This window comes from Urocitellus parryii, chromosome 10 (assembly GCF_045843805.1).
Source record: "Urocitellus parryii isolate mUroPar1 chromosome 10, mUroPar1.hap1, whole genome shotgun sequence".
In the NCBI taxonomy this organism is placed as follows: domain Eukaryota; kingdom Metazoa; phylum Chordata; class Mammalia; order Rodentia; family Sciuridae; genus Urocitellus; species Urocitellus parryii.
The window spans coordinates 954,076-969,099 of record NC_135540.1 but is presented as its reverse complement, the minus strand read 5'-3'; the positions used below and the strand labels follow the sequence as shown (position 1 = coordinate 969,099).

Here is a 15,024-nt window from a genome sequence, read left to right as displayed (position 1 = left end):
GGGCGTGGTCTGAGGGTCTGACGCCCCCACCCCCACCCCGGCTCTGAGCCTTGTGCCTCGGGGCCACAGTGCTTTGCCAGGTGGGAACAGAACTGTACACTCTCATGGAGGTTACAGTTTGCCCAACTTAATTTTTTAAAACAAGCATCACTAGTACCACTGGCTTTCAAAGCCATAATCATGGAGAATGGAGAGATCTCTAAAGATGTGATTTTAACATCAACAACAAAATCTGAAATTTAGCGTTTTTAGACTTTTATAACCTCACAAAGGCAACCTGAAGTATAATTATAGACATTTAATAAAAACGAGTAAGAAGTTATTGACTACTAAACCAAGAACTGATCCCTAGAGACTGAGGAACTAAGGTGGCTTAATGAACAGTCGGGTTCACAGGAAATCACTCACAAGCTCACACCAACACTCCGGACAGTGCAGACGGCAGCGCAGGAAGCCTCTGTGCTTGGTCCCCCCACCCACGGGGCGAGCATCTGCTGGGCGAGGGGCCTTCAGAGCTCCTGAGGAGGGCTGGTGGGCTGTGGATTCCTCTGCTGTGCTTGCCAGGGAGCCAGGAAGCCGGTCCCCCAAGCAGCAGCACCCCAAGGAGCAGCACAGCAGTGGCCACGCCCACGGGCCCTGCAGCTCCGCCTCCACACCACCAGGGGCTCGCTCCAGGAAGCTCCCAGCAAAGAGCAGGTGCATTTCCATCATAGTGTATTTACACTTTTAATGCAGAAATTCCACCAAGAAGAGCTGAACCGTGTGGTCTTTGGAGTCAAAAGGAATTCTCGCCACCAAAATGATCTACTAGTGCCACGTGGTGGAAGAGAGGGGAGATGCAGGGCAGCCTGACAGCTGTTGTGACGTTCATGCTGTGAAGAACTTTGCACACCAAGCAGCTAAATGAAAGCAGGAAAAAAAAATGTCTAGCAAGATAATATCTTGAGGCGTTTACAATTGAGTCTATATTCCAAAATACACAGGTGGTCACTGAAGATATGAAACTTCAGTGTCCTTCACTAGTCAAAGAATTTATTTTTTTAATTTTTTTTTCAGAGTGGAAATTAGAAGTTTATTAAAGGACAGCAGAAAAGACTTATCCCAGAGGAAGATGGGGACCCAAGAGATGGAATCCCCAAAGCATTTATTTACCATGCATATTATATAGTGAAAAATATTCTTAAGTGGAATTATGGATCATTTCAGCTATTCTTTATATATCCCATGCCAAAGAACCTCCCTTCCCCAAGCTTTCAGAACAAAATTCTTAAATAGTCCCTCAAAAAAATAGTCAGCTGTGCTGCAGAGAAAACAGGACTGAGGCAAGACAGGAGGGACATGCCATCTGACATGCTGTGGAGATGACACATGCCATCCTCCAAGGAGCCTCAAGAGGAGCACCAGGGACCACCTGTGTGGCTGGCACACGGCAGGTCCCAGCATCCACTCGCTGACACGTTCCTGGGGCTGCTGAGCCTGGGGGGAGAGCTTCCAGGCCCTGCTCCACTGGATCGCATCCATCAAACACCCACGTGCTCTGGCCCCTCACTGCAGAGTAGTTAACCCTCTTTATCAGCAGTTCTGCATCTCTGGATTCAACCATGCATCAAAAATATTTTTAGGAAATTGTCATCTGTATTGAGCACGTAGACGTTTCTCGTCATCATTCTCTGAACCTCCCTGTATAACAACTATAGACACAGAATTTGTCTTATTAGCTGTAAGTAATCTAGGTGTGTAGAAGGGACCTGAGTCTCCACAGGTTCTGCCGTCTGCAGGGTCCCTGGACTTCTTGGTCCCATTCAAGATCAGTTCTGCCAAACCTGCTCTGATTGGCAGGAGGTTGGGGAACGTCAGTGTGAAAGCTTTGAAGCCGAGCCCTGGGAGCCCTGGCTTGTCCTGCTCCTCCAATGCTGGAACAAGACCCCTGAAGCAGACCCTCTGCTGACGTGCCGAGGGTCTGAGAAGAAATGCTGACTGTTGATGTGCTGCACGGCAGAAGCCACGGAGCCCGTCCCGTCCTGGCTGAGGCACATCCTTGGAGGTTCCGTGCTTGTCGATGGTCCTAGGACTCCCACGACCAGATGTTCCTTCTGGACTCTCATTTCAGACTCTGATGGGCTCAATCTATCTTCTTCTTCATCACTCTATCTATGGGAAGCAAAGCGATCCAGTCCAGGTCTGGCCCAGAGGCCCAGCAGACGTGGAGTCTTGGCTTCTGTGGCTCTATATGGGTGGATCCCAACTGTTGGGTCAGACGCCCCCCCAGGAGGCCTCAAGTAGTAGGAAGCACTAACGCCAAGTGTTACTTCTTAAGGAAACTGTCTTTAAGGGGCAACGAGAATCAGACGGACTCCTCAGAAACTCCACCACAGTACACAGGGACATGCAGCCACACCTGAGACCACTGCCCTGGGAGGCTGAGGCAGAGGGACCCCAAGTGGAAGGCCAGCCTCAGCAACTTAGTGAGACCCTGCCTCAAAGTGAAAAAAATAAAAAGGGCTGGGGTGTAGCTGAGGGGCAGAGCTCCCCTGGGTTATTCCCCAGTATCCCACAAACTAACATGCCAATGACACAAGTATCTAGGAATTCAGCCCTGACAATATCAGCCAAGAAGAAATGGAGGAGGTTCATGCTTAGCCTTTAAAATGTCATTTCCAGAAGTCTTACCCCCAACTCTCGACTGTGAGCAGAGCTCTTCACTGTTGCTCTTGACATGGATCAGGCTGTGACATTCGTGTGTTCACTGCAGTCACCGGAGCAGCAGCCTGACCCTTGGGGAGCAGCGTGACCATTGGGGTGCAGCCTTTGCTGCACTTCCCCACGCCACTGGCTGTCCTCCTTGGGTCTCCCCATGGCCAGCCTGCTAAGCCCAGTGAGGGCCCAGTGAGGGCAGTGTGGTCCATGGAGTGAACTGCAGGGAAGACCACCCAGCTCCTACCACTGAGACCGGTATGCAGGCCCAGAACATGGAACCCTGGACTTAAGTCTGTATTACAGGTAGAGTCAGCACTGGAATAAACCACAAGTGGAACGGTAAGGTCATTTTTCAGTTTGCCACACAAGGACACATGTGACTGACATTTGAGTGTCATAAGTACATAAGAATGCTGCTACTAATGAATTTTGGTGGCAAAGAAAGATATTTTAATGATTAGCAAAGCATTCAATGTTTTGGAAAGTCACTGCTATCTGCAATATTTTCAAACAAATTTGCCAAAAAGAGGACCAGAATTTCCACCCATGCGTTTCCACTGAAGCGACTTCTACTTTCCTCCTCTGCTCACGTCAAAAGAACTCGATGAATTTTTCATCCTAGGAGCGGCCACTCTCCACTGCCTCTGATGCTCTTTGAAACCCAAGCTTTCCGTTGTGCCCAACTCAACGTCCTCTCCATTCACACGTGACCATCATCCTCATTAGGAATAACACTGTGGCTGACCATTTCCAAAAGGCCCCGTGGTCAGCTTCAACACTCTCAGGAAGGGGCTTTCTCAGCAGCACTCTCGACACTCCTCTTCCACACCAGCCTCCGGCAGAGGCAGAGGGACCCGAGGCTTGGCCCCTATGCTCAACAGGTACACAGTGGGTCCCAGGTGAAGTTCACACTGGGACGGACAGACGCACGTCAGCGCACCTTCTGGTTCTGTGCAGCACACTTTCCCCACCTGGCGAGATGGCAAGCTTCAGATGACCGCTCCTCCCAGCACATTAAACATGGACGACAGTGGGCACAGAAGAGCAGCAAAGGTGAAATGGGTTAATACATGGCAGGGCCTAGGACAGTGCCTCACATCAGCATTCAGTGAACAGAGACAGAATGAGGTCAGACTTGGAGCAGAGATGAGAAGAGTTACAGCAAGGACAAGAGCACAAGAAGGCCTACAACCAGCGAGCCTGGGACAGACTACCACCCACGCCTGGACCTTGCCCAGCGAGGCTTACCTGAAGTCTGTCTGCTGTGAGGAGAAGAGCACCATCTGCTGTGCCTTGGACTCAAAGACCCTCAAGACTCCCCAAGCCTCCACCTTGGCCCAGCACCCAGCAAGAATGCGAAGACACCTGCCACACAGAACCCACCCTACCACCAAGCTGCATCGACACCTCTCCCATTATCGCAATGTTTTAAGACAAATTAAAAAGATACAGATTGAACTTTATTCACCATTATCACTTGAAGCTTGATTTATAAACCATTGAAAGTGTTTCAGAGTTCTGTATTACAAGAATTAAACAGCACTATTATCCCCTGTCATGGGTTCAACTTATATATATATTAAAACCAAACAGCATTGTCCCATGTGGAAACTATACAATATAATGACAGAGGCCCCAATAAAGCATTTTTCATTACTTTCAGGATCTAAACAAAGATTCTGAATGTTCAGAGCTCTTCTGCTATATTATTTTATATTCTAAAATCTATATTCTGAGTCAATTATTTGACCAAAACAATTGAGAAAAGTAATTAGCTTTGTAGCAAAACACTTTCCACCTACAAGATCATGTTCAAAGGAATTCATGTTGCAATGCTGACCGGATCTGCTGGCTGCTCTGAACAACGTGCAGTGCACCCTCCACATCAACCCTGAGGCAGGCCACTCAGGTATAAACAACAGTTACACAGAGTTCATCCAGAATGGGGCTGGCTCACCAGCAAAAGTCCTCCATGAAACAACACATCAACTGCAGCTGCCCGGGTTTCAGAAAAACCACATGGAGAATTACAATACAGCATCTTCTCCCCCCTCAGTCATTGACAGGAATTTTGTAGGCCACCATGCTGTTTACTTTGTGGATCGTGGTAGTAAATGAACGAAGACGGACTTCCTCGGAATTGGTAATGAACTGTGGTCCCGACTCTTCCCATTTCTCAGGTACCACCAAATCTTTGTCTGTGTAAATCAGTAGATCAAATGAACCTAAATCGGAATAAGATCATTAAAATATGCTATTTTTCCAAGGTAAATATACGCTCACTCTCTATTACAGGGCCACATTCTGAACTACCCATTGTTAGAAAAGATAGTTTAGCCTTGTCTCTAATCACTATTTTATTTTCCTCTAAGGAAATTTATTTCAGCACAGATTATACTCTTCTATCTTACCTTAGAAAAATTTGGGATTTTTAAATTCTGTAGAAAACCATGGAGATACAATAGGCACACAATCACATGACTACTCCTGACCCTCAGCCACAGGAGCACTGATGTCCTGCGGTACCTGCAGTACACCAGCGCCTACCACGGGGAGGCATCTGGCAGACGCCTAACAGAGTGACTGGGCTTGATAAGCAAGACGGGCACCACACAGCAGTGTGCAGACAAGCAGGCAGGGTGAGGAGCCACAGTGCAGCCTCCAGGGACTGCTGGGCAATACTTCCTCTCCTCTTCAGAGCTTCCCAGGGTTCCAGGACACACGCGCACGCGGGCACAGACGCACACAGAGCTGCTGCCTTGTGATGCTCCCCACTTACACTACAGGGTTCTGACCACTGCAAGTTAACAAAGGGTGATTCTGCAGGCAGCAGCTCAGCTGTTCCCCGGGAAACAACACTCAGTGTGAACGGGTGTCATACGTACAAGAAACTTCCAACAGCGGCAGAAACGTCACTGTCGCTGTGATCTGTCTGATCACTGAACGGATCTCATCCTGGATGGCTTTCTGAGACTTCTCTCTGGGAGCACTGTCAAAGACACCGGATCAATCAATTATGTTAGGCTTTAACAAGTGACTTAAAACACTGGCAAGTAAGATTATTTACTTTATTAAATGCTTCCAAAATCAAATATGTAATGCATTAAAAAATTAAAACATAAATAAGCAAAGGTCCCCTAGTGGGCCCAAAGCATATCCTGGCGATTGTGTACATATCCAATCATCATTCAGGGCTGTTCTTGGATGCAGGTCATTTAGTAGGAGATGATTAGAAAATCTGCCAAACACTTTAAGGCAGAAAAATTACAATATCTATTAAAATGAAAATTAGTAGTATATAAAATATTCAACTGGAATAACCACCTTGGTAGTTTTGAGTAATGCCTAAATATATAATATGTTATTGCTTCAAATAAAATGTTAAATCGTAATATCAGAGTATTTTTATTAGTTCAAAAAATTCCCTGGCCAGGTACAGTGGCACATGACGTAATTCTGGTGACTTGGTTGTAGGCTGAGGAAGGAGGATCGGAGGATCAAGTTTGAAGCCAGCCACAGCAACACACAGTCCCTAAGCAACTTAATGGGACCGTGTCTCAAAATAAAAAATAAAAAAGGACTAGGGATATGACTTTGTGATTAAGTGCTCCTGGGTTCAATCCTGCTACAAAAAAAAAAAAAAAAAAAGTGGGGGGTGGGTGGGGGGAACCCTGAAATAGATTAAAGGTTTAAAAGCAAACTACATTTCATAATGAAAACAGTTCAGGTTTGAGAGACATCTCCCACATAAGGAGTGTGGAAACTTCACGAGTTTATAGCGTAAATATAATGGTCTATGCCATTAAATGAAGCACAATGGAGCTACATCCTAAGTCAGGAGACTGCCTGGGATCATGCCCACAGTGAAGCACCTCTGAGCAGTTGATTCAATGGCCAACTCAGTCTGTCACACGCTGCCTCACACATCCCACTGCAAACATTCAAGTGGGAAGTTCACTGATTTAGACTAAAGGCAATTATGTCATCAGTATGCCTGTTGTACAAATTTATGAAATACTAAAGTGAGCAAAGGAAATTTTCCACAGAACATTAAGTATCTAATAAACTATACTTTATGTGAGAATAGTTCAATTTAATTAGAACTTTAACATAGTGATCAAATTCTGAAAAGAATATACATCAAAGAGGGAATAATTTGTCCTATTTACCTGTCGTCTTTTGCAGTCTTGTCACACTCAATATCAAATTGCCACCTTTCAAGGACCTCCCCACTTTCAATGTTCGAGATGACCACCACCAGCTTCTGAACTGAGCACTTGTACAGCCAATCTGCAACACACAGCAAGGTGATGTCTGCATCCGCTATGTTCCAGAGTACTGCCGGCAACTCCTCCCCAGGCCCATGCTCCGTCCTCAGTAAATGCCTGCTGCTGGTATTCCAGCCCTCTGCTCACTGCAAGAAAACTCATCCAGCCAAAAATCTAGCTACTTTCCCAATCTTCAATTTTGGCAGCAGTGTGATCTTGGGTGCTGAGGGCAGAGTGGGGGGTGGGTATTATAATTGTGATGTCTGTCATGGAGAGGAAATTACAGAAGGATGGGAGAATAAAGAGGAAAATATGGTAAATTTAGGGGGGCGACAGAAGAACTATTTAGCTCTAAACATTAGCAGCATTAATGTATTGTTATTTATTATGTTGTTTCTCTCCTCTATTTTGCATATGTATTTATTTTTTTTTTTTTTTGGTGTCAGGTGCTTCTCTGCGTATTATGAGATGCAGCACCATCCTTGACCTCTACCCACCAGAAGCCAATAGCACATGCCCTAGATCTAACAGTCTAAAGGAGAATATTGCCAATGTGCTCTGGGGACCCCAGCTGCCTTTTCTTGGAAACGTCTGCTCCAGTTGGTGCTGTCAGAATAGACAGATTTGAAAGGCCTGTAGTGAGGTGTGGGGATGGACCCCACCCTCAACTGCAAGAAGTGCATCCAGAACGGGGGTCCGGGATGAGTCACTAATGGTTGTTCACAATGAATATACAAAATAGAGGGGGAAAAGGACAGGCTACAAAGACTGAAAAGAAAGAACATGGGACCTCAGAGGGCTGCAAGCAGTCCAGCACAACTTCAGCAAAGACAGGGAGAATGGACTACATGCAAAGCCATGCAAACCGGCCTCAGGAGCCGGGGGTGAAGCAGGGCACTGTGCAGTCAGACTGTATTTCAAAACGGCCACCCTGGCTGTCATGAGGAAATGGACTGGAGATGTGCGCAGGGCTTGAGTGGGAGACAAAAAAGCTCACAGGAGGGTATAAACTGGTGGTGACGAAGAAGCTGCTCAGTAAAAACTGTTAACACTTACTGGATTAGATATGGGAAAGGAGAGGAACTCTCCAGGAGTAGCTTCCAAGTTTATGATCACATTTCTGAATGGATAACTACAATCTTGGAGACGATCCTGTACGACTGTGAGTCAACCACAGGAAAGTTGTTAGGGAAGCTACACACACGACAGAGAGAGTGTAAAAGGAGATGCCCAAGACGGAGCTCTGGAGGAGGTGGCCAAATTTTTGGTAAAAGGGCAAGAAATAATTTTATAATACTTAGTAAGTGTTTTAGGCTCATGGACCACAGAGGTCTCTGTTACATATTCCTCTTTTTAATACTCTTTAAGTTCATAAAAAGATTTCTGTGGGCAGAACAAAAACAAGCACCTGTTAGATTTATTGCAAGGGCTTTGCAATTCCCGGCATATACCAACTACTTTTTATTATGCTGAAAGGGTAGACTGGGTGGTAATTTGAAGGAGACTTGGAGTGAGTACTAACCCTTTGCATTCTTTAAAATGAGAAAGACGAAGCCAACAGGAATAATTCAAATCAAAACAGAGAAGCAAAACATGAGAAGAAATAGGACAAAGTCCTTCAAAGAATAGAGGAAATGGAATTGAAAACAACCAACAATTTGACTTTAAGGAAGAATAGTTCCTCTATTCTAACTAAAATAAAAAGCTAAACAAAGATCTAGATAGACATGAGGTGAAGTGTTACCAGAAATAACCCCCAAACCCAAAAGCCTTCAGCACAGCTTCCTTCTCTAGCAATGCGACAAATACTTGAGTGCAGCATCATGAATGACCATTGGTGACTCAGCCCAGACCCCCGTTCTGGGTGCACTTCTTGCAATTGAGGATGGGGTCCACCCCCACACCTCACTACAGGCCTTTCAAATCTGGCTATTCTGACAGCACCAACTGGAGCAGACGTTTCCAAGAAAAGGCAGCTGGGGTCCCCAGAGCACATTGGCAATATTCTCCTTTAGACTGTTAGATCTAGGGCATGTGCTATTGGCTTCTGGTGGGTAGAGGTCAAGGATGGTGCTGCATCTCATAATATTCAGGAAAGCATCTGCCACTAAATAAATATCCAGGCCAATGTCAACAGTGCTATGCTTGAGAAAACCTATCCTAGGGAATAAGCCCATATTTTCCCTGGTCTGTCAGTCTTGATCCTCCCCCATCTGCACAGTATGGGGGTTCCACTCCTGCAGATGTGATGCCAATGTCCACAGCTTACCTGGGGCATAATGCTGCTTAAAAGAAACACGCTGACAGTTTGGTGGCCAGTCACTGAAGAGCAATTTAAAACTGAACTGTAGTATAAAGGCAATTAAACAATCTGAATACAACGATGATTGATGAATTTAAAAATTCATAAGAAAAAACTGAGGGCCACTAAGTACTTTTTGGACTAATATTTTGGAAGATCAAATGGCAGAAAGACTCTACAACACACAAAAATTAGTAATCAGAATTACAGGTGGAGAGAAAGAAAAACCAGGAAGGATTCTAAAGAAATAACAGACTCGGAGAATGAGCACTGACTCAAAGGAACCACAACAGGTTTTTGAGCTAAACGACAAGAGAATGCTGAGCTACTAAAGGCTCACTGGGTCCCAGGCAGCATCTTCACAAGGCCGGACGGAAGCGGCTGAGGAATGGCCACAGAAGCCACCCGTCGCTGCCCCCTGGGCGGCCCTCGGCCCCCGCGGTCCTCCTGCGCACCTTTCAGCTGCTCCACCACGCTGCTGAGGTACTTGATGAGCTCGGGGTCGGTGGTCACCAGCAGGGTGAGCCCGTACTTCTGCACCCGGGTGAAGGTCTCCGAGGGGTAAATGCCGCGCTGATACAGGATGCTGTTGATGCCGAACGCTGCAAAGGACACGGACCCCCACGGTCAGCGCGCGGCCCGCAGCACGGACGGCGGGACGCGGGCACCTGCGGGCGGCAGCCCCGGGGTTCCCCGGGCGAGGCCACCTGCGGCGCGGGGCGTCCCGGCGACCCCAGCGGCCCTAGCGCCGGGTTTCGGGGGCTTCCGGGAAACGCCGCCGCCGCGTCCGGCCGCACTGAGCCCCCCCACCCCGCCGCGGGCCGCGCCCGGACTCACAGAAGAACTCGGCCACGATCTCCGCGCTCCCGCGCAGGGTGATGCCCTGCTCCCGGGTCACCTGCCGCGCCATAGCGAGTCCACCACCCAGACGACCGCTAACCTGCGACTCCCGCCACCTGGTTCAAAAGTAACGACGCGGCACGTCGCTCGCGTTGCGCACGCGCGAACGCCCAGGCCCCGCCTACGCAGACGGCTAAGCGCAAGCGCAATCGCTCAGCACCGCCCCAGCGTCAGCTACGCGCACGCGCAATCGCCCCCAGTCCCTCTCCCGCTCCCGCTGCCTGCGCTGCGCAGGCGTGAAATCCCAAGCCTCACCCAGGTCGCCCAGAGTGAGCATGTGCGAACCTACAGGCCCCACACAAGCCGAGCGCCTAGCCTCTGCCCTCTGCCCTCTGCCCTCTGCCACCTGTCTAATGCTCTCTGCTCAGACTTGACAGGTCATTTGCGCAGGCGCTGGGCGGTGTGATCCGTGGTTGGCCACCCTGCGAGGTGTGCGGGTGGCGCCCCAGGCCCAGGACAGCAGGGTCCAAGGGATTTCAATCCGCTGCTAGGGTCTCCCTGCGCGTTCCAGCGTTGCAGCGTTTCTTAGCGCTGGGGACGAAGGGCGGCAGGGAGGTGAAGACCAGGGCAGTGTGCAGACCCCCGGTGTTTACACAGGGTGAAGAAGGTGCAGCGGCCAGGGGATTGTGGGGACTGCTCTCAGCGGCTGGGACGGGTGTCTACACGGGGTGAAGCAGGCACAGCGTTCAGGGCACGTGGGGAGGGACTGCACTTAGCAGCCGCCACAGGTGTCTACACAGGGTGAAGCAGGCACAGCGTCCAGGGGAGTGTGGGGAATGCTCTTAGCAGCCAGGACTGGTGTCTACCTAGGGTGAGGGAGGTGCAGCGTCCAGCGCAGCGTGGAGACTTCTCTTAGCAGCCAGGACAAGTATCTACACAGAGTGAAGAAGTGGCAGCATGCAAGGCACGTGGGAACTTCTCTTAGCAGCTGGGAGTGGAGGCTACACAGGATGAGGAGGTGCAACACCAGGGCACGTGGAGACTGCTCAAAGCAGTTGGGAATTACTGCTAAATGAAGTCTGAGCAGCTTGAGTTGGACCAGACTCTGTTGTTCAGCCAAGTGAGAAAGGCCTGCTGCAGCTTGGCACATAGGATCCCAGGGATCATCCCTGCAGGAGGAGTCTGGTCAGAGCCAGTGGCCCTGGCTCAGGCTGGGGAGAACTCTCACCAGAGTGCCAGCCCCTTTGAGGCCCCTGCTTGTTGTGCTGAGGTTTCTGTTGTCTTGCTAGACTCCTTTGTACAGTCTTCCTTACCTGTCAGATCATGATGCACTGGGGAGATGTTGTCTTTTGAAAGTGCTCACTTGATTATATCACATCAGGTCAGAGACCTCCTTTTTATGAACCTAATCCTGGACTGAGAGCTGCTAGTATTCAGCCCACATCACCTACACTGAATGTGCTCACTAAGACAGGAGTTTGGGCCACCATCTTGCAATTCCACCTACAGAGCATTATGTGGCAGGTTTTAATCAGGTTGAACCAGAACATAGATGTAGTGGGCTGTTGTGACCTAGTAGAACATCTTCCTTACATTCCTAGGCCTGTGTGTGTAGATCAGACTTGGGTGTGAAGAGCAGTGAGGCCGGGGAAAGCAGGGGGCTAGGAAGTGGGATGTTCATGGCTCCTTCCACTGGGAGGTTGGGTCAGGACCAGGGGTCTGGCGCCACTGTGATGGAGGGTGGTACTCACCTGTCCACATGAAGGTGCTGCATGTTTAGAGAACTTTATACTAACCCAGCTCTTCAGGAAAGGATTTCTTGGATTTAGGGTATATAATTTGTTAGTTTTCTGCAAATAGTTATTACTATAACTTGGAGATTCTAGAAATTAAAAGGTGGACAAAAAGTACAGTTTTTATCCATAAAGGAAGTTGTATTAAATATCTGTGTTAGGAGATGTAAGAAATCAGTAAGGTTTGGCACATACAGTCTGTGCCTTTTGAAGAGTATGTAATCTACTTTTGTTTAATATAGTTGCTTAAAAGGCTCACAAATTTGACCCTCTCTGTCTCCTGCCAGCCTGGGTGGCTCTTTTTCAGAGGACAGCCACATACAGCATGACCATATCTTGATAAACAGGGATTGCTAATATCAGGGGGTGATCTTCCAAGAGTACAGTGGACGTACACAAGTCCTCTCTAGTAATTTACTGTGCTTCCTCTATTGAGGTACGTGTGGGTGTGCAAATGTGGGTGGTGTGTGTGGGTGTGGAAATGCTCCACTGGAGAGTTACCTGGTGCCACTCTGCTGCAGGGTGCAGGTGTGCAGAAGGCTGTTCTGTGTTTGTGTCAGTGCTCCTGACGACCACAAGGGGGCAAATGCACAGCATCTGGCCCAGTTAATGAAGTGTGCTCTGCTCTGGCTAGGATTCATTTTCACTGTCCACATTCCTAACTGGCTAACATCTATCTTAACCTAAACGTAGCCCTAAACATTGAAGAGGTTTTCTTTGGCTCCTCAGACTGTGTAGGGACCTGACCTGAAGTTGGGCATCTCATGAGGCTGCTTCAGTGGATTTCCTTCATTGTTAACAATTGCACAATGGGTTCTGTATCTTTTCCCTGTATGTCAAAAATACATCACATCAAGTTGGGGTGAATCTGAAAGTTTGTTGTGCAGGAGACTTAGCCAAGTGGGAGTGTGTGAGAGGCTTCTTTGTTCCCAGTGGGCACATGGAGGAGGAAGCGCTGTGAACTTTTTTGTGATTGTCCTTGGCCTGCTGTGCTTGCGTTTCAGGGCCAACAGCTTTTAGGCTGGTTTGTCTATAGTTTATTAGCTTAAGTCTTGTGTCTGTGATGAGAGCAATTGGGGAAGATCCTCATGACACAGGTTTGGGCTATGGGCACTTGGCCTGGGGTATATCTGAACAGTGTCCTCCACTTTGATTTTCCCTTTACCCTGTAATGATGGTATTCCTCTGTAAATGTTTAAAAATATTTGTTGCAAGATTGAGCATTTGATGTTCATCTAGGAAAACCTCATGGAAGACCCCACGATATTTTCTAATTGGACAGTAGTCAGGATGGAGGACCAAGGCCACTTTTAGGGAAGTTCAGTGTCCATCTGAGCTGACTCAAGTGGAGGTACCAGGGATTTAGGTTCTCAGGACTGACGTGTTCAAGGAATGTTTAGGTGAAGTGTTGGTGATGGCTGAAGGATGGACTGTGAATGTGGGATCTAGAGGGTTGGTCCTCGGAATCCAGTGTGTGGGATTTGCAAATTCCTGACTCCTAGTTCTCTTCCCAAGGCTCATCCAGTCCAGTTTGATGGTCCCTAGACACAGGCGGCTCTTCAGCACTTGAAATAAACTGCAGGTGGGAAGTACCAGATTTCAAAGACTAAGGGGATGTAAATAAAGTATCACAATGTTTTCTACTTGATTACAAATCGGAATTATATCTACACGCTTTGGGTAAAAAAACACACAATTTCACTTCTTTCATTTTTCTCAAGTCTCTGCCAGGACATTAAAAATGGCACACGGGGCCCATATTCTGCTTCTGTTGGCCAGTGCTGGTCTGCAGTGTGGGTGGAGGAGGCGTCGAGTTCGACCAGTCCCCCAGTGATTCTGATGCGGGTTAGACCACTGTTTGAACAGGAGGAGACTGCGATGGCTGTTTCCGTGTGCAGGGGAGGAAGTTGAGAGCCAGCACGGAATGGTGCCAAAGAGGTTGATAAGAAGGGAGACATCCTAGCAAGATCTCGGAAACAAACTGAGCTGATGGCAGGCGAGCTGGGGAGGAGCACAGCAGCCACCAGACAGGGTGGTGCTGGTCCACGCTGTGGTGGAGAAGCTGCCCAGACTCAGTCCCTTCTTGGGCTTCGCCATGGCACACTTAGGTACAGAGGGTTTGAGGACTTGGGTTGGCCTTGACCTCATCCTGTCTATAGGGTGACACTTCTCACACTGTTTCCTAAAGCTGCTTCTTGGTTCTGTGAGTTTACTTTCTTCTCCATGCAACGCAGTCGTCTTAAGGTGTTTGGAAGGCCATTGGGGTGGGGAGAAGTGTAGGCGTGAGCTTCTTTTCTGAGGAAAATCAGAGCGAGTAACTAAACACTCATAAGACATAACTGGAAATATAGAACCTGCATTGCACATTTCAAAAACATTTTCAAGACATTTTACTCAAGAATCTTCTAAATCTAGAAACGTGGGATTTTTATACTGAAAATAACTTCATTAATGACTTAGTGAAATAGCCCTACTGAGGAGGGAAATGAGGTCCCGGGCGGTTATATAGTCAGTCTGCGCTTCCCAGTCTAGTCAGTGGAAGATGTAGTTGAGCCTGAGCATCTAGGTTTCTTGACCTAGTCTCCTATTAAATCGTATCTATTTGAAAACATGCTGAGAAGTGCTTTTATTTCTAAAAGGTTTTTTTTTTTTTTTTCCGTGAAAAGAAAAGCCAAACAAACTGGTTTTAGACTGAGGTTTTCCCCCCTCAGTACCCTCTGCCCATAGTGTGGAGAACATTTACAAACCAACAGTCCCTGCAGCCGCCTGAAGGGGGCAGTGTGCACACAGCTGTCCTGTGAAAGATGGACATCATTACCCAAGTACATGTATGAAGACAGGAAGGGCGTAACTCTACTTTGTATACAACCAGAGAAAAATTGTGTCTGTATGTGTACTAGGAGTTGAGATGCATTCTTCTATCATGCATAACAAATTAGAATAAATAAATATTAAAAACTCTAGGCTTATTCCACCTTTTATTTTTCAGTTTAAGTGAAGGGACAGGATTAAATCAATAATTTTGTATACTGATTTCCTAGAGTTTATTTTGTAGAAAAATCTGTGTGTGTGTGCATGTGTATGTGTGTGTGCGTGTGTGTGTGTACATGTATGTGTTTTCAGG

The 15,024-nt window shown here is 47.7% G+C and overlaps 1 protein-coding gene across 1 annotated transcript; it reads right to left on the bottom strand.

The window, feature by feature from the left end:
• Positions 1-4,168: 4,168 nt before the first annotated feature.
• Positions 4,169-10,239, bottom strand: Mad2l1 (mitotic arrest deficient 2 like 1). The gene is made up of 5 exons (XM_026411759.2): positions 10,105-10,239; positions 9,723-9,869; positions 6,867-6,987; positions 5,583-5,686; positions 4,169-4,922 (listed from the first exon to the last, which is right to left on the bottom strand). Exons 1-5 carry the CDS (start codon positions 10,175-10,177, stop codon positions 4,750-4,752), a joined length of 618 nt encoding a protein of 205 aa, XP_026267544.1. The 5' UTR covers positions 10,178-10,239; the 3' UTR covers positions 4,169-4,749.
• Positions 10,240-15,024: the final 4,785 nt, after the last annotated feature.